This window comes from Scyliorhinus torazame, chromosome 27 (assembly GCF_047496885.1).
Source record: "Scyliorhinus torazame isolate Kashiwa2021f chromosome 27, sScyTor2.1, whole genome shotgun sequence".
Lineage (NCBI taxonomy): Eukaryota > Metazoa > Chordata > Chondrichthyes > Carcharhiniformes > Scyliorhinidae > Scyliorhinus > Scyliorhinus torazame.
Genome location: NC_092733.1, coordinates 42,847,073 through 42,869,685, shown reverse-complemented (window position 1 = coordinate 42,869,685; position 22,613 = coordinate 42,847,073). Strand labels below are relative to the sequence as shown.

At 48.9% G+C, this 22,613-nt stretch overlaps 1 protein-coding gene across 1 annotated transcript in view; it reads right to left on the bottom strand.

The window, feature by feature from the left end:
- Nucleotides 1-21,467, bottom strand: part of LOC140403372 (pancreatic secretory granule membrane major glycoprotein GP2-like) — a 284,670-nt gene extending 263,203 nt beyond the window's left edge. Inside the window, exon 1 of the mRNA XM_072491287.1 lies at nucleotides 21,443-21,467. Within this exon, the coding sequence (XP_072347388.1) occupies nucleotides 21,443-21,445 (3 nt within the window). The 5' untranslated portion in view covers nucleotides 21,446-21,467. The remainder of the gene's footprint in view (nucleotides 1-21,442) is intronic.
- Nucleotides 21,468-22,613: the final 1,146 nt, after the last annotated feature.

The window sequence follows — 22,613 nt, the reverse complement described above, 5'->3', positions numbered from 1 at the left end:
TAGCACGTTTAGCGAGTTGGTCACACCGCAGGTGAAACGTACTGAGGGAGATAGTAAATGGGTGACCAAAAGACAGAGCAAGAGTAGGAAGGCAGTGCAGGTGTCCTCTGCGGTCATCTCCCTGCAAAACAGATATACCGCTTTGGATACTGTTGAGGGAGATGGCTCACCAGGGGAAGGCAGCAGCAGCCAGGTTCATGGCACCGTGGCTGGCTCTGCTGCGCAGCTGGGCAGGAAGAAGAATGGCAGGGCTAGAGTGATAGGGGACTCAATTGTAAGGGGAATAGTCAGGCGGTTCTGCGGACGAAATCGAGACTCCAGGATGGTATGTTGCCTCCCTGGTGCAAGGGTCAAGGATGTCTCGGAGGGGCTGCAGGACATTCTGGAGGGGGGGGGGGGGGGGGAGGGTGAACAGCCAGCTGTCGTGGTGCACGTAGGCACCAACGATATAGGTAAAAAAAAGGGACCAGGTCCTACAAGCTGAATTTAGGGAGCTAGGAGTTAAACTAAAAAGTAGGACCTCAAAGGTAGAAATCTCAGGATTGCTACCAGTGCCACGAGCTAGTCAGAGTAGGAATGTCTGGATAGAGAGGATGAATACGTGGCTCGAGAGATGGTGCAAGAGGGAGGGTTTCAAATTCCTGGGACATTGGAACCGATTCTGGGGGAGGTGGGACCAGTACAAACCGGACGGTCTGCACCTGGGCAGGACTGGAACCGATGTCCTGGGGGGGTGTTTGCTAGAGCTGTCGGGGAGAGTTTAAACTAACGTGGCAGGGGGATGGGAACCGATGCAGGAAGTTGGAAGGTAGTAAAACAGGGACAGAAATAAAAGGCAGTAAGGGGGAAAGTGTAAGGCAGAGGAGCCATAGTCAAAAATCAAAAAGGGCGACAGTACAAGGTACAGTGACTGAGGGGAGCTCAGTGAATAGAACCAGGAATACTAAAAGAAATAAAACGGGAAGTGAAAACATTAATGGTAAGCGATGCGGCAGGTTGTTACAGGAAGATGTGGGTTCGCGACAAGGAAAATTAGGAGAAAGGTTAAGAGGAAATATAACTTAGGATAGGTTACTGATCGAGGTGTTAAGATTCAAAACAGAGGTAAAAAAGCCAACATAAGTGTACTTTACCTGAATGCTCGTAGTATTCGGAATAAGGTAAATGAGTTGATGGCGCAAATCATCGTGAATGACTATGATTTAGTGGCCATTACTGAAACATGGTTAAAGGATGGTCACGACTGGGAGTTAAATATCCCAGGGTGTCAAACTATTCGGAAGGACAGAGTGGATGGTAAGGGAGGTGGTGTAGCTCTGTTATTTAAGGATGACATCCGGGCAACAGTAAGGGATGACATCGGTGCTATGGAGGATAAGGTTGAATCCATTTGGGTGGAAATCAGGAATAGTAAGGCGAAAAAGTCACTGATAGGAGTAATCTATAGGCCACCAAATAGTAACATTATGGTGGGGCAGGCTATAAACAAAGAAATAACAGATGCATGTAGAAATGGTACAGCAGTTATCATGGGGGATTTTAATCTACATGTTGATTGGTTTAACCAGGTCGGTCAAGGCAGCCTTGAGGAGGAGTTTATAGAATGTATCCGCGATAGTTTCCTCGAACAGTATGTAATGGAACCTACGAGGGAACAAGCGGTCCTAGATCTGGTCCTGTGTAATGAGACAGGATTGATTCAGGATCTCATAGTTAGGGATCCTCTCGGAAGGAGCGATCACAATATGGTGGAATTTAAAATACAGATGGAGGGTGAGAAGGTAAAATCAAGCACTAGTGTTTTGTGCTTAAACAAAGGAGATTACAATGGGATGAGAGAAGAACTAGCTAAGGTAGACTGGGAGCAAAGACTTTATGGTGAAACAGTTGAGGAACAGTGGAGAACCTTCCAAGTGATTTTTCACAGTGCCCAGCAAAGGTTTATACCAACAAAAAGGAATGACGGTAAAAAGAGGGACAATCGACCATGGATATCTAAGGAAATAAGGGCGAGTATCAAATTGAAGGAAAAAACATACAAAGTAGCAAAGATCAGTGGGAGACTAGAGGACTGGGAAATCTTTAGGGGGCAACAGAAAGCTACTAAAAAAGCTATAAAGAAGAGTAAGATAGATTATGAGAGTAAACTTGCTCAGAATATAAAAACAGATAGTAAAAGTTTCTACAAATACATAAAACAAAAAAAGAGTGGCTAAGGTAAATATTGGTCCTCTAGAGGAGGAGAAGGGAGATTTAATAATGGGAGATGAGGAAATGGCTGAGGAACTGAACAGGTTTTTTGGGTCGGTCTTCACAGTGGAAGACACAAATAACATGCCAGTGACTGATGGAAATGAGGCTATGACAGGTGAGGACCTTGAGATGATTGATATCACCAAGGTGGTAGTGATGGGCAAGCTAATGGGGCTAAAGGTAGACAAGTCTCCTGGCCCTGATGGAATGCATCCCAGAGTGCTAAAAGAGATGGCTAGGGAAATTGCAAATGCACTAGTGATAATTTACCAAAATTCACTAGACTCTGGGGTGGTCCCGGCGGATTGGAAATTAGCAAACGTGACACCACTGTTTAAAAAAGGAGGTAGGCAGAAAGTGGGTAATTATAGGCCAGTGAGCTTAACTTCGGTAGTAGGGAAGATGCTGGAATCTATCATCAAGGAAGAAATAGCGAGGCATCTGGATGGAAATTGTCCCATTGGACAGACGCAGCAAAGGGCAGGTCGTGCCTAACTAATTTAGTGGAATTTTTTGAGGACATTAACAGTGCGGTAGATAACGGGGAGCCAATGGATGTGGTATATCTGGATTTCCAGAAAGCCTTTGACAAGGTGCCACACAAAAGGTTGTTGCATAAGATAAAGATGCATGGCATTAAGGGGAAAGTAGGAGCATGGATAGAGGATTGGTTAATTAATAGAAAGCAAAGAGTGGGGATTAATGGGTGTTTCTCTGGTTGACAATCAGTAGCTAGTGGTGTCCCTCAGGGATCAGTGTTGGGCCCACAACTGTTCACAATTTACATAGATGATTTGGAGTTGGGGACCAAGGGCAATGTGTCCAAGTTTGCAGACGACACTAAGATAAGTGGTAAAGCAAAAAGTGCAGAGGATACTGGAAGCCTGCAGAGGGATTTGGACAGGCTAAGTGAATGGGCTAGGGTCTGGCAGATGGAATACAATGTTGACAAATGTGAGGTTATCCATTTTGGTAAGAATAACGGCAAAAGGGATTATTATTTAAATGATAAAATATTAAAACATGCTGCTGTGCAGAGAGACCTGGGTGTGCTCGTGCATGAGTCGCAGAAAGTTGGTTTTCAGGTGCAACAGGTGATTAAGAAGGCAAATGGAATTTTGTCCTTCATTGCTAGAGGGATGGAGTTTAAGGCTAGGGAGGTTATGCTGCAATTGTATAAGGTGTTAGCGAGGCCACACCTGGAGTATTGTGTTCAGTTTTGGTCTCCTTACTTGAGAAAGGACGTACTGGCACTGGAGGGTGTGCAGAGGAGATTCACTAGGTTAATCCCAGAGCTGAAGGGGTTGGATTACGAGGAGACGTTGAGTAGACTGGGACTGTACTCGTTGGAATTTAGAAGGATGAGGGGGGATCTTATAGAAACATATAAAATTATGAAGGGAATCGATAGGATAGATGCGGGCAGGTTGTTTCCACTGGCGGGTGAAAGCAGAACTAGGGGGCATAGCCTCAAAATAAGGGGAAGTAGATTTAGGACTGAGTTTAGGAGGAACTTCTTCACCCAAAGGGTTGTGAATCTATGGAATTCCTTGCCCAGTGAAGCAGTAGAGGCTCCTTCATTAAATGTTTTTAAGATGAAGATAGATAGTTTTTTGAAGAATAAAGGGATTAAGGGTCATGGTGTTCGGGCCGGAAAGTGGAGCTGAGTCCACAAAAGATCAGCCATGATCTCATTGAATGGCGGAGCAGGCTCGAGGGGCCAGATGGCCGACTCCTGCTCCTAGTTCTTATGTTCTTATGAAAGCAGATCCTGCAATGTTTTACTGGCACTATAAAGGAAATCTTTCTGGCATTTATATGATGGATGCTGATGATTTTTTGTGGGGTGGGACTAGTGATTTTGAAGCTATTGTAATCTCTGGTTTGAGGAAAGAATTCAGGGTTGGAAGTCAGGCTTCCGGTGCATTTAAATATATTGGACTGGAAATTGGACAGACTAAATTAGGGGCAACTTTATGTCAGCAATCTTATTTGGAAAGCATCACCCCAATAGCAATTAGTGGTGGCCGAGTTTCACAAAAAGACGCAATGGTTTCAAAGATAGAAAAAGAGCAACTGCGAAGTTTGATTGGGCAACTGAACTGGTTAGGTAGACAGACTAGACCGGACGTGAGTTTTGATGTCTTAAGAGTTGAGTACAAAAATCAATGATCCCAAAGTGGAAGACCTAATAAGAGCAAATAAAGCGTTGGCCAAACTAAAAATGCAGGAGTGTGTTTTGAAGTTCCCGGTTTTAGGTGACCTTAAGCACTTGAAACTCAGTTTATAGTGATGCGTCCTAAGCAAATTTATGTGATGGGGTTTCAAGCGCAGGAGGTTTTATAATTTTCCTTTTGGGGAACAATGGTAAATGTTGCCCACTTGTGTGGGAAACAAAGAAAATAAGGAGAGTGGTAAAAAGCACTTTGGCTGCTGAGAAGTTAAGCCTTGTAGAGGCGGTGGATATGGCTTTTTATAGAAGTATGATATTGACAGAAATTTGGGGATTTGGGTAATATACCTATTGACTGTCACATTGACAATAAATCCCTGTGGGAAAATGTGCACTCTACAAAAAGTGTCAATGAAAAGAGGTTACGGATAGACATCGCAAGTTTGAAGCAGATGTTGGACAGAGGGGAAATAACAAAAATTAAATGGGTCGACAGGAGCTATCAACTGTCAGACTGTTTTACGAAAAGATGGGCGAGTTCACAGAAACTTTTGGATGTTGTTAATGAAGGGCGCTTGTTTCTGTGACTTTTTTTCTCTTTCTCGTTCAAACAAAAAAAAGGGGGGGACATCATATGTGTGTGTTTTTGAGTTTCTTGAAATTTTGTTTTCACCTAATTTTTTTTTTTTCTCCAAGGAAGGGGAGACTGTTAAGTAATGGGTTAACAGACATTGCAATTAGTTGTCTCATTTATGTTACGTATCCATTAATTGACACTGATATGTAAAGGGGCTTCAGGTGGCCTCTGTCAGGTGGTGCGTTGTTAGAGTTTTGTGCAGAGGCTGTGGAAGTGAAATAAATGGTGTTTGGTGAAAAGGAAAAGAACTTTAGACTCTTCATTTCACAGCAACTAAAATGTCTAACATGGAGGGCCCGGGTTTAATCCCGGTCCCGGGTCACTCTCCGTGTGGCGTTTGCACATTCTCCCCGTGTCTGCGTGGGTCTCACCCCCACAACCCACGGTGTTTCCTCCGGGTGCTCCGGTTTCCTCCCACAAGTCCCGAAAGACGTGCTGTTATGCAATTTAGACATTCTGAATTCTCCCTCCGTGTACCCGAACAGGCGCTGGAATGTGGCGACTAGGGGCTTTTCACAGTAACTTCATCGCAGTGTTAATGTGAGCCTACTTGTGACAATAAAGATTATTATTATTATGTGCAGGATAGGTGATTGGCCACGCTGAATTGCCCCTTAACAGGAAAAAAAAAGAATTGGGTACTCTGTGCGGGATTCTCTTAGCCCAGCGCCGGAACGGGTATCGCCGGGACGGGCGCGAATCGTGCCATGTTGCCCCGCCGCCGGTCCGCTGATTCTCTAGAGAGCGGACAATCTCTACCATTGGTGCTGGCGCGGTCGGCGCGGTGCCGGTCGGGGGACGCTTTACGGGGCCCTCCTGGCAATTCTCAGCCCGGGATGGGCCGAGCGGCCGCACAAAAAAACCTGAGTCCCGCTGCCGCCGTTCTAACCTGGTCTTACCCGCTGGTACCTCGGCGTGAATGGATCCAGGGACGACCTTGTGGGGGGGGGGGGGGGGTCCGACACCGGGGTGGGGGCCTCCGCTGTGGCCTGGCCCACAATCGGGGCCTACCGATCGGCAGGCCAGCCTCTCGGGCTGGGGGCCTCTATTGTTCCGTGCCAGCCCCTGTAGCCCTACGCCATGTTGCGTCGGGGCCGGCAAGGAGAAGGGAACCACTGCGCATGTGCGGCAATCGCACCGGCCCCACTGCGCATGTGCGGCAATCGCACCGGCCCCACGGCGCATGCGCGGCAATCGCACCGGCCCCACGGCGCATGCGCGGCAATCGCACCGGCCCCACTGCGCATGCGCGGCAATCGCACCGACCCCACTGCGCATGCGCGGCAATCGCGCCGGCCCCACTGCGCATGCGCGGCAATCGCACCGACCCCACTGCGCATGCGCGGCAATCGCACCGGCCCCACCGCGCATGCGCGGCAATCGCACCGGCCCCACTGCGCATGCACAGACCAGCGGCGCCCATCTGACGCCGGGATCGGTAGTGGGTCGTTCCAGTGCCGTGCTGGCCCCCTGTCGGGGTCAGAATTGCTGCTCCTGCGGCCATGTTGACGTCATCGAGAAACGCGACGGCGTTTACGACGGCGTCAACACAGCCCCAGGATCAGAGAATCCCGCACTTAAAAAAGATGGAGACAGTCTTCAGGGAGATTTTCTCAATATCTCTCCTCAGATTCTCCAGCCACCTAACCAGCACCTCTGTGGACTGTGGGAGGAAACCGGAGCACCCGGAGGAAACCCACGCCGACATGAGAACGTACAGACTGCACACAGTCAGTCAGCCGAGGTCGGAATCAAACCCCGGACCTGGCGCTGTGTGGCAACAGTGCTAACCACTGTCGCCGTGCCGCCCAATTCCAACCATTCCTCTTCTACTATTCATTAATTTGTGGTAATTGTGCAGAATGTGTTCAATGATCATCTCAGAAATGTAACAAGGAAGTTGGAACAGGGACAAATATTTGGAAACTGAATAGAGTTCATTGAATGAATCCGAGATTGTTTCCTGGAACAGTACGTTGGGAACCAACCAGGGAGGAGGCTACTGGCAATTTGATATTTTGTAATGAGGAGGGATTAATTAATGAATAATCTTTATTGTCACAAGTAGCTCACACTAACACCGAAATGAAGTTACAGTAAAAGGCCCCTAGTCGCCACATTCCGGCACCTGTTCGGGTACACAGAGGGAGAATTCAGAATGTCCAAATTTCTTAACAACACGTCTTTCGGGACTTGTGGGAGGAAACCGGAGCACCCGGAGGAAACCCACACAGACACAGGGAGAACGTGCAGACTCCGCACAGACAGTGACCCAAGCCGGGAATCGAACCTGGGACCCTGGAGCTGTGAAGCAACAGTGCTAACCACTGTGCTACCATGTCACCCATAATGAGCTCATAGTTAAGGATCCACTGGGAAGTAGTGACCATAGTCTGGTAGAGTTCAAGATTCAGTTTGAGAGAGAAAGTGGAGTCCCACACTAGTGTTCTGGAATTAAACAAAAGATATGACCTAGGCTTGAAGACAGATTTGGGCCGTATAGACTGGGCAGGATGGCTAAAAGGTAGGACAGTGAATGATCAGAGAACATAGAACAGTACAGCACAGAACATACCCTTCGGCCCTCGATGTTGTGCCGAGCATTGTCCGAAACCAAGATCAAGCTACCCCACTCCCTGTCATTCTGGTATGCTCCATGGAGCAGTGGCAGTTGTTTAAGGAGATAGTCAATTCCTCACAACTAAAATATATCCCAGTGAGGATGAAAGATGGGAAGAGGGGAAAAAACATCCATGTCTGAACAAGGCGGTCAAGGAGATTATAAAGACAAAACTAAGTTCTATCATATTGCACAGGCCAGTGGCAGGCTGGAAGATTGGGAAACTTTCAAACATAAACAATGGATACTAAAAAGGAATAAAAGAATCTAAGGTAATTTACAAAACAAAAATACCTCAAAATATCAAAAAGGACAGCAGAAGCTTCCACAGGTACATAAAAGGGAAGAGAGTCGCTAAGGTTAATGTTGGTCCCTTGGAAGATGAAACTGGTGAGTTAATTGTGGGGAACACAGAAATGACAGAGATGCTGAATCAATACTTTGCCTCAGTTTTCACAGTGGAGGACACTAGTACCATTCCTATAGGAACGGGCATTTCAGAGGGAATAGAAAGAGTGGAACTTGGAACAATCAACATCAACAGGGAAACAGTGCTCAACAAACTCTTGGGATTGAGGGCAGACAAGTCCCCAGGGCCTGATGGCCGACATCCTAGGGTGTTAACTTACTTACCTTGCAGGTCAGCTGTTTAGTTCGGGAGTGAGAGCCGGGACCTGAGAAACAGCGCGGGAATTTGAAAAAGCGCGGGAGCTGCGAGGCAGAGGGGACCGTTTAAAAGGTCGCTGCCTGGGTGAGGTAAGTACTGATTAACAACTTACTTACTTTGCAGGCCAAGTCGATTTCAGCTGGAGCGGAGCAGGCTAGTCCATTTCAGCGGGGGCAGTGCGGAAGTGATTTCTGGGAGGTAAGTCTCTCCTTTAAATTTTTTTTTTTTTTTTTTTTAATTTTAGTGTTAAGGTGGGAACAGGAAGTCAACCCGCGGACTTCTGGGAAGACCCTCACCAATAAATTCTGGTGGAGAGGAAACCCGAGACACTACACGTGTAGTGTCTCCCACCCGCCCTCCTCCTCTAACCTAATAATAAAACCCTTTGGTGTGACGTAAGTACCATATTTTATTTTTGTTATTAATATTTTTTTTTATATAAAAAATTTAATTTAGTTGTGAGCCAGATCTTGGTAGAAAGTTAGAGGAATGGCAGGGAAGGGAGTGCAATGTTCCTCCTGCAGGATGTTTGAGGTGAGGGATGCAGATAGTGTCCCTGCTGATTTTACCTGCAGGAAGTGCTGCCATCTCCAGCTCCTCCAAGACCGAGTTAGGGAACTGGAGCTGGAGTTGGAAGAACTTCGGATCATTCGGGAGGCAGAGGGGGTCATAGATAGCAGTTTCAGGGAATTAATTACACCAAAGATTGGAGATAGATGGGTAACTGTCAGAGGGACTGGGAAGAAGCAGTCAGTGCAGGGATCCCCTGCGGTCGTTCCCCTGAGAAACAAGTATACCGCTTTGGATACTTGTGGGGGGGACGACTTACCAGGGGTAAGCCATGGGGTACGGGCCTCTGGCACGGAGTCTGTCCCTGTTGCTCAGAAGGGAAGGGGGGAGAGGAGCAGAGCATTAGTAATTGGGGACTCTATAGTCAGGGGCACAGATAGGAGATTTTGTGGGAGCGTGAGAGACTCACGTTTGGTATGTTGCCTCCCAGGTGCAAGGGTACGTGATGTCTCGGATCGTGTTTTCCGGGTCCTTAGGGGGGAGGGGGAGCAGCCCCAAGTCGTGGTCCACATTGGCACTAACGACATAGGTAGGAAAGGGGATAAGGATGTCAGGCAGGCTTTCAGGGAGCTAGGATGGAAGCTCAGAACTAGAACAAACAGAGTTGTTATCTCTGGGTTGTTGCCCGTGCCACGTGATAGTGAGATGAGGAATAGGGAGAGAGAGCATTTAAACACGTGGCTACAGGGATGGTGCAGGCGGGAGGGATTCAGATTTCTGGATAACTGGGGCTCTTTCTGTGGAAGGTGGGACCTCTACAGACAGGATGGTCTACATCTGAACCTGCGGGGCACAAATATCCTGGGGGGGAGATTTGTTAGTGCTCTTTGGGGGGGTTTAAACTAATGCAGCAGGGGCATGGGAACCTGGATTGTAGTTTTAGGGTAAGGGAGAATGAGAGTATAGAGGTCAGGAGCTCAGATTTGACGTCGCAGGAGGGGGCCAGTGTTCAGGTAGGTGGTTTGAAGTGTGTCTACTTCAATGCCAGGAGTATACGAAATAAGGTAGGGGAACTGGCAGCATGGGTTGGTACCTGGGGCTTCGATGTTGTGGCCATTTCGGAGACATGGGGCGAAATTCTCCCCCAACGGCGGGATGCCCGCCGACTGGCGCCAAAGCCGGCGCCAATCAGACGGGCATCGCGCCGGCCCAAAGGTGCGGAATGCTCTGCATCTTTGGCGGCCTAGCCCCAACATTGAGGGGCTAGGCCGACGCCGGAGGGATTTCCGCCCCGCCAGCTGGCGGAAATGGCGTTTGTTGCCCCGCCAGCTGGCGCGGAAATGCGGCGCATGCGCGGGAGCGTCAGCGGCCGCTGTCAGTTTCCCGCGCATGCGCAGTGGGGAGAGTCTCTTCCGCCTCCGCCATGGTGGAGGCCGTAGCGGAGGCGGAAGGGAAAGAGTGCCCCCACGGCACAGGCCCACCCGCGGATCGGTGGGCCCCGATTGCGGGCCAGGCCACCGTGGGGGCACCCCCCGGGGTCAGATCGCCCCGCGCCCCCCCCCCCCCCAGGACCCCGGAGCCCGCCCACGCCGCCTGGTCCCGCCGGTAAATACCAGGCTTGATTTACGCCGGCGGGACAGGCAATTCCTGGGCGGAACTTCGGCCCATGCGGGCCGGAGAATCCAGCGGGGGGTCCCGCCAAACGGCGCGGCCGGATTCCCGCCCCCGCCCAATCTCCGGGAGCGGAGACTTCGGCGGGGGCGGGGGCAGGATTCACGGCGGCCAACGGCCATTCTCCGACCCGGCGGGGGGTCGGAGAATGACGCCCATGGATAGAGCAGGGACAGGAATGGAAGTTGCAGGTTCCGGGGTTTAGGTGTTTTAGTAAGCTCAGAGAAGGAGGCAAAAGAGGGGGAGGTGTGGCGCTGCTAGTCAAGAGCAGTATTACGGTGGCGGAGAGGATGCTAGATGGGGACTCTTCTTCCGAGGTAGTATGGGCTGAGGTTAGAAACAGGAAAGGAGAGGTCACCCTCTTGGGAGTTTTCTATAGGCCTCCAAATAGTTCTCGGGATGTAGAGGAAAGGATGGCGAAGATGATTCTGGATAAGAGCGAAAGTAACAGGGTAGTTATTATGGGAGACTTTAACTTTCCAAATATTGACTGGAAAAGATATAGTTTGAGTACATTAGATGGGTCGTTTTTTGTACAGTGTGTGCAGGAGGGTTTCCTGACACAGTTTGTTGACAGACCAACAAGAGGCGAGGCCACGTTGGATTTGGTTTTGGGTAATGAACCAGGCCAGGTGTTGGATTTGGAGGTAGGTGAGCACTTTGGGGACAGTGACCACAATTCGGTAACGTTTACGTTAAGGATGGAAAGGGATAAGTATACACCGCAGGGCAAGAGTTATAGCTGGGGGAAGGGAAATTATGATGCCATTAGACGTGACTTGGGGGGGATAAGGTGGAGAAGTAGGCTGCAAGTGTTGGACACACTGGATAAGTGGAGCTTGTTCAAGGATCAGCTACTGCGTGTTCTTGATAAGTATGTACCGGTCAGACAGGGAGGAAGGCGTCGAGCGAGGGAACCGTGGTTTACCAAAGAAGTGGAATCTCTTGTTAAGAGGAAGAAGGAGGCCTATGTGAAGATGAGGTGTGAAGTTTCAGTTGGGGCGATGGATAGTTACAAGGTAGCGAGGAAGGATCTAAAGAGAGAGCTAAGACGAGCAAGGAGGGGACATGAGAAGTATTTGGCAGGAAGGATCAAGGAAAACCCAAAAGCTTTCTATAGGTATGTCAGGAATAAGCGAATGACTAGGGAAAGAGTAGGACCAGTCAAGGACAGGGATGGGAAGTTGTGTGTAGAGTCTGAAGAGATAGGCGAGATACTAAATGAATATTTTTCTTCAGTATTCACTCAGGAAAAAGATAATGTTGTGGAGGAGAATGCTGAGCCCCAGGCTAATAGAATAGATGGCATTGAGGTACGTAGGGAAGAGGTGTTGGCAATTCTGGACAGGCTGAAAATAGACAAGTCCCCGGGACCTGATGGGATTTATCCTAGGATTCTCTGGGAGGCCAGGGAAGAGATTGCTGGACCTTTGACTTTGATTTTTATGTCATCATTGGCTACAGGAATAGTGCCAGAGGACTGGAGGACAGCAAATGTGGTCCCTTTGTTCAAAAAGGGGAGCAGAGACAACCCCGGCAACTATAGACCGGTGAGCCTCACGTCTGTAGTGGGTAAAGTCTTGGAGGGGATTATAAGAGACAAGATTTATAATCATCTAGATAGGAATAATATGATCACGGATAGTCAGCATGGCTTTGTGAAGGGTAGGTCATGCCTCACAAACCTTATCGAGTTCTTTGAGAAGGTGACTGAACAGGTAGACGAGGGTAGAGCAGTTGATGTGGTGTATATGGATTTCAGCAAAGCGTTTGATAAGGTTCCCCACGGTAGGCTATTGCAGAAAATACGGAGGCTGGGGATTGAGGGTGATTTAGAAATGTGGATCAGAAATTGGCTAGCTGAAAGAAGACAGAGGATGGTGGTTGATGGGAAATGTTCAGAATGGAGTTCAGTCACAAGTGGAGTACCACAAGGATCTGTTCTGGGGCCGTTGCTGTTTGTCATTTTTATCAATGACCTAGAGGAAGGCGCAGAAGGGTGGGTGAGTAAATTTGCAGACGATACTAAAGTCGGTGGTGTTGTCGATAGTGTGGAAGGAAGTAGCAGGTTACAGAGGGATATAGATAAACTGCAGAGCTGGGCTGAGAGGTGGCAAATGGAGTTTAATGTAGAGAAGTGTGAGGTGATTCACTTTGGAAGGAATAACAGGAATGCGGAATATTTGGCTAATGGTAAAGTTCTTGGAAGTGTGGATGAGCAGAGGGATCTAGGTGTCCATGTACATAGATCCCTGAAAGTTGCCACCCAGGTTGATAGGGTGGTGAAGAAGGCCTATGGAGTGTTGGCCTTTATTAGTAGAGGGATTGAGTTCCGGAGTCAGGAGGTCATGTTGCAGCTGTACAGAACTCTGGTTCGGCCGCATTTGGAGTATTGCGTACAGTTCTGGTCACCGCATTATAGGAAGGACGTGGAGGATTTGGAGCGGGTGCAGAGGACATTTACCAGGATGTTGCCTGGTATGGAGGGAAAATCTTATGAGGAAAGGCTGATGGACTTGAAGTTGTTTTCGTTGGAGAGAAGAAGGTTAAGAGGAGACTTAATAGAGGCATACAAAATGATCAGGGGGTTGGGTAGGGTGGACAGTGAGAGCATTCTCCCGCGGATGGAAATGGCTGGCACGAGGGGACATAACTTTAAACTGAGGGGTAATAGGTATAGGACAGAGGTCAGAGGTAGGTTCTTTACGCAAAGAGTAGTGAGGCCGTGGAATGCCCTACCTGCTCCAGTAGTGAACTCGCCAACATTGAGGGCATTTAAAAGTTTATTGGATAAACATATGGATGATAATGGTATAGTGTAGGTTAGATGGCTTTTGTTTCGGTGCAACATCGTGGGCCGAAGGGCCTGTACTGCGCTGTATTGTTCTATGTTCTATGTTCTTTGTTAAAGGAAGTGGCAGTGGAGATAGTGGATCCATTGGTTATGACATTCCAAAATTCCATGGACATGGGAAACGTTCCAGTGGATTGGAAAAATGCGAACGTAACCCCCTTATTCAAAAAGGGAGGGAGGCAGAATGTGGGAAATCACAGAGCAGATGGTTCAACATCTGTTGTTGGATAATTATTGGAATCAATTATCAAGGATGTAATATCAGGACATTTGGAAAGCGAAAGCTCTATCCCTCAGAGTCAGCATGGTTTTGTGAAGGGCAAATCATGTTTGACTCATTTGCGTGAGTTCTTTGAAGGGCGACATGGTAGCACAGTGGTTCGTACTGTTGCTTCACAGCTCCAGGGTCCCAGGTTCAATTCCCGACTTGGGTCACTGACTGCGGAGTCGGCACGTTCTCCCCGTGACTGATTGCGTTTCCTCCGGGTGTTCCGGTTTGCTCCCACAGTCCAAAGATGTGCAGTTGGATGGACCATTCTAAATTACCCTTAGTGTCCCAAAAGAAAGGTTAGCTGGAGTTAGCGGGTTACGGGGACAGGGTGGAAGGGTGGGCTTCGGTGGGTTGCTCTTTCCAAGGGCTGGTGCATACTCGATGGGCCGAATGGCCTCCTTCAACACTGTAAATTCTGTGATTCTATGATTCTATATCACATGCAAATGGGGATCCTGTAAATGTTGTACATCTGGAGTTCCGCAAAGCGTTTAAACGGTGCCACACCAAAGGTTTAATTAACGAGGTGAGATCACGTGGGATTAGGGGTAATTTATTAGCTTGTATAGAAGACTGGCTGATGGACAGCAGACAGATTTGGGATAAATGGCTCTTTCTCTGGATGGCAAGATGTAGCCAGTGGGGGGGGGGCACAAGGTTCGGTCCTTGGGCCCCAGCTATTTACAATCTATATTAACGACATGGATACAGGAATAGAAGGTTCTGTAGCCAAATCCACAGATCACACAAAATAGGTGGGACAGTAAGTTGCAATGAGGAAATAAGAACCTTACTAATGGAGAGTGGGCCAAAATGTGGCAGATGGAGTTTATCGTGGATAAGTGTGAGGTCATGGATTTTGGTCGGAGATGTGGAAAGGCAGCTTCTTGTCTAATTGGAGAGAACTTTCGGGGAGCTTCGATGCAGAGGGTTCTGGGTATCCTCGTACATCAGTCACAGAAAACAAACATGCAGGTACAGCAGATAATAAGGAAAGCAAATGGAATGTTGGCATTTATAGCAAAAGGAATTGAGTATGAAGGGAGTGTTGTTGCAACTATACAAGGCATTGGGAAGACCGCACCTGGAGTATTGTGCACAGTATTGGTCCCTTATTTGAGGAAAGATGTAGCGGCATTGGAGGCAGTTCAGAGAAGGTTCACTAGATTCCAGAGATGAGGGGTTTGTCGTATGAGGAGAGATTGTACAGTTTAGGTCGATACTCTCTCGAGTTTGGAAGAATGAGGGGAGATTAAATTGAAGTATACAAGATGCTAAAAGGTCTGGATAAAGTAGACGTGGAGCTGGTGCTTCCTCTTCTGGGGCATTCTGAACAAGAGGTCATAATCTGAGAATCGGAGGTAGCAAAGTTCAAACAGATTTGAGGAAAATGTACTTCTGCCAAAGGGTTGTGAACCTGTGGAACTCGCTATCCCAGAGTGGGGTGGATACAGGGACAGTGAGTAAAGTTAAGGAGGAGTTAGACAGGTTTTTAATCGGGTTGAAGGGTTATGGAGAACGGGCAGCACGGTGGACTTGAGGCCAGGATGGGATCAGCCATGATCACATTGAGGGTGTTTCGGCGAGGGAGGGTTGAGGGTGTTTCGGCGAGGGAGGGTTGAGGGTGTTTCGGCGAGGGAGGGTTGAGGGTGTTTCGGCGAGGGAGGGTTGAGGGTGTTTCGGCGAGGGAGGGTTGAGGGTGTTTCGGCGAGGGAGGGTAAGTTGTCTATTCCTGTTCCGAGGTCATGTGATCTCGGGAGGAGATGCTCTGGCTGATTTCACAATCCAGCTCGTGGTCTGTAACATTGCAGGGAGCAGATGAGGAAGATATCAGCCATTATAGAATGGTGCAGCAGCTCGATGGGCCGAATGACCTAATTCCGCTCCAATATCTGATGAACTTGTCAAATCGAGAACAAAAATAGAGAAGAACAATATCACCGTCTGCTCAAATCATAGAATCATAGAATTGACAGTGCAGAAGGAGGCCATTCGGCCCATCGAGTCTGCACCGGCCCTTGGACAGTGGACTCCGCACAGACAGTGACCCAAGCCGGAATCGAACCTGGGACCCTGGAGCTGTGAAGCATCTGTGCTAAGCACTGTGCTACCGTACTGCCCAGTGGTCTGAAGTGTTTTTGTTTCAATGCCAGAAGTGCAGCAGGTAAGGCAGATGGACTTCGAGCACTGATTAGTACTGGCAACTATGATGTTGTGGCTATCACAGAAACGTGGTTAGAGGAAGGGCAGCATTGGCAGCTGAACGTTGGAGGATACAGATGCTTCAGGAGAGATAGGGGGGATGTAATAGGGGTGGGGGAGTAGCATTACTGGTTAAGGAGATTACAGCCATACTGTGGGAGGACACCTTGGAGGGCTCATACAATGAGGCAATTTGGGTAGAGCTGAGGAACAGGCAGGGGGCAATCACAATGTTGGGGGTTTATTACAGGCCCCCCAACTTCCAGCGAGAGATAGAGGAGCAGAGATTTTGGACAGGTGCAAAAGTAACAGGGTTATTACGGTGGGGGATTTTAATTTCCCCGATATTGACTGGGACTCTCTTAGTGCTCGGGGTTTGGATGGGGCAGCGTTTGTACCCAGGAAGCCTTCTTGATGCAATATGTAGATGGTCCAACTGGGGAAGGGCCGGTACTGGACTTGGAATTGGGGATTGAGCCTGGACAGGTGGTTGAGGCTCAGCAGATGTACCTTTCAGGAACAGTGACCACAATTCCGTAATTTTAGGGCACATTTGGACAGGGATGAGGGTAACCCTCGGGTTAGGGAGCTAAACTGGGGAAAGGCAAATTACGATAACATGAGGCAGGAATTGAAGAATTTGGATTGGGTGCTGTTGGAGGGTAAATCAGCATTGGACATGTGGGAGTCTTTCAAGCGACAGTTGATTAGGATTCAGGAAATTCCTGAGAGAACGCAGGATATATATGGGAAGTTTAGGGAGCCTTGGATAACGAGTGATATTGTGAACCTTGTTAAAAAGAAAAAGAGGCTTTTGCAATGTTAATGTGCATCCCAAAGCGTTTTATTCATATGTAAAAAGCAAGAGGGTAGCCAGAGAAAGGATTGGACCCTTAAGGAAAGTGGGGGGAATCTATGTGCTGAGCCAGAGGAAATGGGCGAGGTACTAAATGAGCACTTTGCATCAGTGTTCACCAAAGAAAAGGACTTTGTGGAAGATGATTCTTGGGTAGAGTGTGTGGACATTCTGGGTCATGTTGACATCAAAAAGGAGGAGTTATTGGGTCTTTAAAAAAATGGAAGGGAGATAAGTCTCCTGGGCCGGATGGGATTTACCCCAGAATACTGAGGGAAGCAAGGGAAGAAATTGCTGGGGTCTCGACTGATATCTTTGTCTTCTAATTGGCTACTGGTGAGGTCCCAGAGGACGGGACAAAACATAATGTTATACCGATGTTTAAGAAAGGTAGCAGGGAAAATCCCGGGAACTATTGGCCGGTGAGCCTCACATCAGTAGTAGGTAAATCAAAGACCCAGAAAGGGAAAGGACAGTGTATCTAACACACTGTGACACCCAGTCCCAGAGAGGGAAAGGACAGTGTATCTAACACACTGTGACACCCAGTCCCAGAGAGGGAAAGGACAGTGTATCTAACACAGTGTGACACCCAGTCCCAGAGAGGGAAAGGACAGTGTATTTAACATCCTCACACCCAGTCCCAGAGAGGGAAAGGACAGTGTATCTAACACACTGTGACACCCAGTCCCAGAGAGGGAAAGGACAGTGTATCTAACACAGTGTGACACCCAGTCCCAGAGAGGGAAAGGACAGTGTATCTAACACACTGTGACACCCAGTCCCAGAGAGGGAAAGGACAGTGTATCTGACACACTGTGACACCCAGTGCCTGAGTGGGAAAGGACAGTATATCTAACACAGTGTGACACCCAGTCCCAGAGGGGGAAAGGACAGTGTATCTAACACACTGTGACACCCAGTGCCTGAGTGGGAAAGGACAGTATATCTAACAGTGTGACACCCAGTCCCAGAGAGGGAAAGGACAGTGTATCTAACACACTGTGACACCCAGTCCCAGAGAGGGAAAGGACAGTGTATCTAACACAGTGTGACACCCAGTCCCAGAGAGGGAAAGGACAGTGTATTTAACATCCTCACACCCAGTCCCAGAGAGGGAAAGGACAGTGTATCTAACACACTGTGACACCCAGTCCCAGAGAGGGAAAGGACAGTGTATCTAACACAGTGTGACACCCAGTCCCAGAGAGGGAAAGGACAGTGTATCTAACACACTGTGACACCCAGTCCCAGAGAGGGAAAGGACAGTGTATCTGACACACTGTGACACCCAGTGCCTGAGTGGGAAAGGACAGTATATCTAACACAGTGTGACACCCAGTCCCAGAGGGGGAAAGGACAGTGTATCTAACACACTGTGACACCCAGTGCCTGAGTGGGAAAGGACAGTATATCTAACACCGTGTGACACCCAGTCCCAGAGAGGGAAAGGACAGTGTATCTAACACACTGTGACACCCAGTCCCAGAGAGGGAAAGGACAGTGTATCTAACACACTGTGACACCCAGTCCCAGAGAGGGAAAGGACAGTGTATCTAACACACTGTGACACCCAGTCCCAGAGATGGAACGGACAGTGTATCTAACACACTATTACACCCAGTCCCAGAGAGGGAAAGGACAGTGTATCTAACACAGTGTGACACCCAGTCCCAGAGAGGGAAAGGACAGTGTATCTAACACACTGTGACACCCAGTCCCAGAGGGATGAAGGACAGTGTATCTAACACACTGTGACACCCAGTCCCAGATAGGGAAAGGACAGTGTATCTAACACACTGTGACACCCAGTCCCAGAGAGGGAAAGGACAGTGTATCTAACACACTGTCACCCAGTCCCAGAGAGGGAAAGGACAGTGTATCTAACACACTCACATGCAGTCCCAGAGAGGGAAAGGACAGTGTATCTAACACACTGTGACACCCAGTCCCAGAGGGATGAAGGACAGTGTATCTAACACACTGTGACACCCAGTCCCAGATAGGGAAAGGACAGTGTATCTAACACACTCACATGCAGTCCCAGAGAGGGAAAGGACAGTGTATCTAACACACTGTGACACCCAGTCCCAGAGAGGGAAAGGACAGTGTATCTAACACACTGTGACACCCAGTCCCAGAGGGATGAAGGACAGTGTATCTAACACACTGTGACACCCAGTCCCAGATAGGGAAAGGACAGTGTATCTAACACACTGTGACACCCAGTCCCAGAGAGGGAAAGGACAGTGTATCTAACACACTGTGACACCCAGTCCCAGAGAGGGAAAGGACAGTGTATCTAACACACTCACATGCAGTCCCAGAGAGGGAAAGGACAGTGTATCTAACACACTGTGACACCCAGTCCCAGAGAGGGAAAGGACAGTGTATCTAACACACTGTGACACCCAGTCCCAGAGAGGGAAAGGACAGTGTATCTAACACAGTGTGACACCCAGTCCCAGAGAGGGAAAGGACAGTGTATCTAACACACTGTGACACCCAGTCCCAGAGAGGGAAAGGACAGTGTATCTAACACACTGTGACACCCAGTGCCTGAGTGGGAAAGGACAGTATATCTAACAGTGTGACACCCAGTCCCAGAGAGGGAAAGGACAGTGTATCTAACACACTGACACCCAGTCCCAGAGGGGGAAAGGACAGTGTATCTAACACACTGTGACACCCAGTGCCTGAGTGGGAAAGGACAGTATATCTAACACAGTGTGACACCCAGTCCCAGAGAGGGAAAGGACAGTGTATCTAACACACTGTGACACCCAGTCCCAGAGAGGGAAAGGACAGTGTATCTAACACAGTGTGACACCCAGTCCCAGAGAGGGAAAGGACAGTGTATCTAACACACTATTACACCCAGTCCCAGAGAGGGAAAGGACAGTGTATCTAACACAGTGTGACACCCAGTCCCAGAGGGATGAAGGACAGTGTATCTGACACACTGTGACACCCAGTCCCAGAGAGGGAAAGGACAGTGTATCTAACACACTGTGACACCCAGTGCCTGAGTGGGAAAGGACAGTATATCTAACACAGTGTGACACCCAGTCCCCGAGAGGGAAAGGACAGTGTATCTAACACAGTGTGACACCCAGTCCCAGAGAGGGAAAGGACAGTGTATCTAACACAGTGTGACACCCAGTCCCCGAGAGGGAAAGGACAGTGTATCTAACACAGTGACCCAGTCCCAGAGAGGGAAAGGACAGTGTATCTAACAGTGTGACACCCAGTCCCCGAGAGGGAAAGGACAGTATATCTAACACAGTGTGACACCCAGTCCCCGAGAGGGAAAGGACAGTGTATCTAACACAGTGTGACACCCAGTCCCCGAGAGGGAAAGGACAGTGTATCTAACACAGTGTGACACCCAGTCCCAGAGAGGGAAAGGACCGTGTATCTAACACACTGTGACACCCAGTCCCAGAGAGGGAAAGGACCGTGTATCGAACACACTGTGACACCCAGTCCCAGAGGGGGAAAGGACAGTGTATCTAACACACTGTGACACCCAGTGCCTGAGTGGGAAAGGACAGTATATCTAACACAGTGTGACACCCAGTCCCAGAGAGGGAAAGGACAGTGTATCTAACACACTGACACCCAGTCCCAGAGATGGAACGGACAGAGTATCTAACACAGTGTGACACCCAGTCCCCGAGAGGGAAAGGACAGTGTATCTAACACAGTGTGACACCCAGTCCCAGAGAGGGAAAGGACCGTGTATCTAACACACTGTGACACCCAGTCCCAGAGAGGGAAAGAACATTGTGTCTGACACACTGTGACACCCAGTCCCAGAGGGATGAAGGACAGTGTATCTAACACACTGTGACACCCAGTCCCAGAGAGGGAAAGGACAGTGTATCTAACACACTGTGACACCCAGTCCCAGAGAGGGAAAGGACAGTGTATCTAACACACTGTGACACGCAGTCCCAGAGAGGGAAAGGACAGTGTATCTAACACACTGTGACACCCAGTCCCAGAGAGGGAAAGGACAGTGTATCTAACTCACTGTGACACCCAGTCCCAGAGAGGGAAAAGACAGTGTATCTAACACACTGTGACACGCAGTCCCAGAGAGGGAAAGGACAGTGTATCTAACACACTGTGTCACCCAGTCCCAGAGAGGGAAAGGACAGTGTATCTAACACACTGTGACACGCAGTCCCAGAGAGGGAAAGGACAGTGTATCTAACACACTGTGACACCCAGTCCCAGAGAGGGAAAGAATAGGGTAACTTCAACTTTGACATCCAGTGTAATGGGAGCTTTACTGTGTTCCTAACTTCATACTGTCGCTGCGCTGGGAGTGAATGGTTGGGACAGTGTGAAAGGAGAATTGCTCTCTATCTAACCCAGTGCTGTATGTGTCCTGGGAGTGATAGATGGAGACAGTGTTAAGGGCGACATTCTCAATACCTCTCCTCAGATTTACCTGGAAAGGTCGATATAACAATGTGGAGAGAGTTTATTTTTTTACACCTGTGTGTGTCATTGAGCAGCCTGAGTCTTTACAGAAATTGGAGTGACGATATCTGAAACAGAATCCCAGGTTCAGTGTAAAATGCAGCAGATAGTGACAGCCTTCCATCAGATTTCACAGACAGCACCTTCCGAACACAAGGCCGCTGAACACCGAGGGGGACAAGGACAGCAGACACATGGGAACACCACCACCTGCAAATTCCCCTCCACGTCACTCACCATCCTGACTTGGAATTACATCGCCGTTCCTTCACTGTCACTGGGTCAAAATCCCGGAGCTCGCTCCCTAATAGCACGGTGGCTGTACCTACACCACATGGAGCACGCGGCTGGAGAGAGCAGATCATCGCCACCTTCACAAGGGGCAGTTAGTGATGGGCAGTAAATGAGCCCAGCCAGGGATCCCAGCAACCTGGGAAAGAATAAAAAAGATTTACATCAGCAATATTGTGCAGTGAACATGGAGGAAGTGAGAACAAAACAAAGAAAAGTACAGCACAGGAACAGGCCCTTCGGCCCTCCCAGCCTGCGCCGATCCAGATCCTTTATCAAAAGTGTCACCTATTTTCCAAGGATCTTCTTCCCTCTGTTCCCCGCCCATTCATATATCTGTCTAGATACATCTTGAATGATGCTATCGTGCCCGCCTCTACCACCTCCGCTGGCAAAGCGTTCCAGGCACCCGCCACCCTCTGCGTAAAAAACTTTCCACGCAGATGTCCCTTAAACTTTCCCCCTCTCACCTTGAAATCGTGACCCCTTGTAATTGACACCCCCACTCTTGGAAAAAGCTTGTTGCTATCCACCCTGTCCATACATAGATTTCATCGAATTTACAGTGCAGAAGGAGGCCATTCGGCCCATCGGGTCTGTACCGGCTCTTGGAAAGAGCACCCTACTCACGGTCAATACCTCCACCCTATCCCCGGAACCCCACCCAACACGAAGGGCAACTTTGGACACCAAGGGCAATTTATCATGGCCAATCCACCTAACCTGCACATCTTTGGACTGTGGGAGGAAACCGGAGCACCCGGAGGAAACCCACGCAGACACGGGGAGAACGTGCAGACTCCGCACAGACAGTGACCCAAGCCGGAATCGAACCTGGGACCCTGGAGCTGTGAAGCAATTGTGCTATCCACAGTGCTACCGTGCTGCCCTCTCATAATTTTGTAGACCTCAATCAGGTCCCCCCTCAACCTCAGACTTTCCAACGAAAACAATCCTAATCTACTAAACCTTTCTTCATAGCTAGCACCCTCCATACCAGGCAACATCCTGGTGAACCTCCTCTGCACCCTATCTAAAGCATCCACATCCTTCTGGTGATGTGGCGACCAGAACTGCACGCAGTATTCCAAATGTGGCCGAACTAAAGTCCTATACA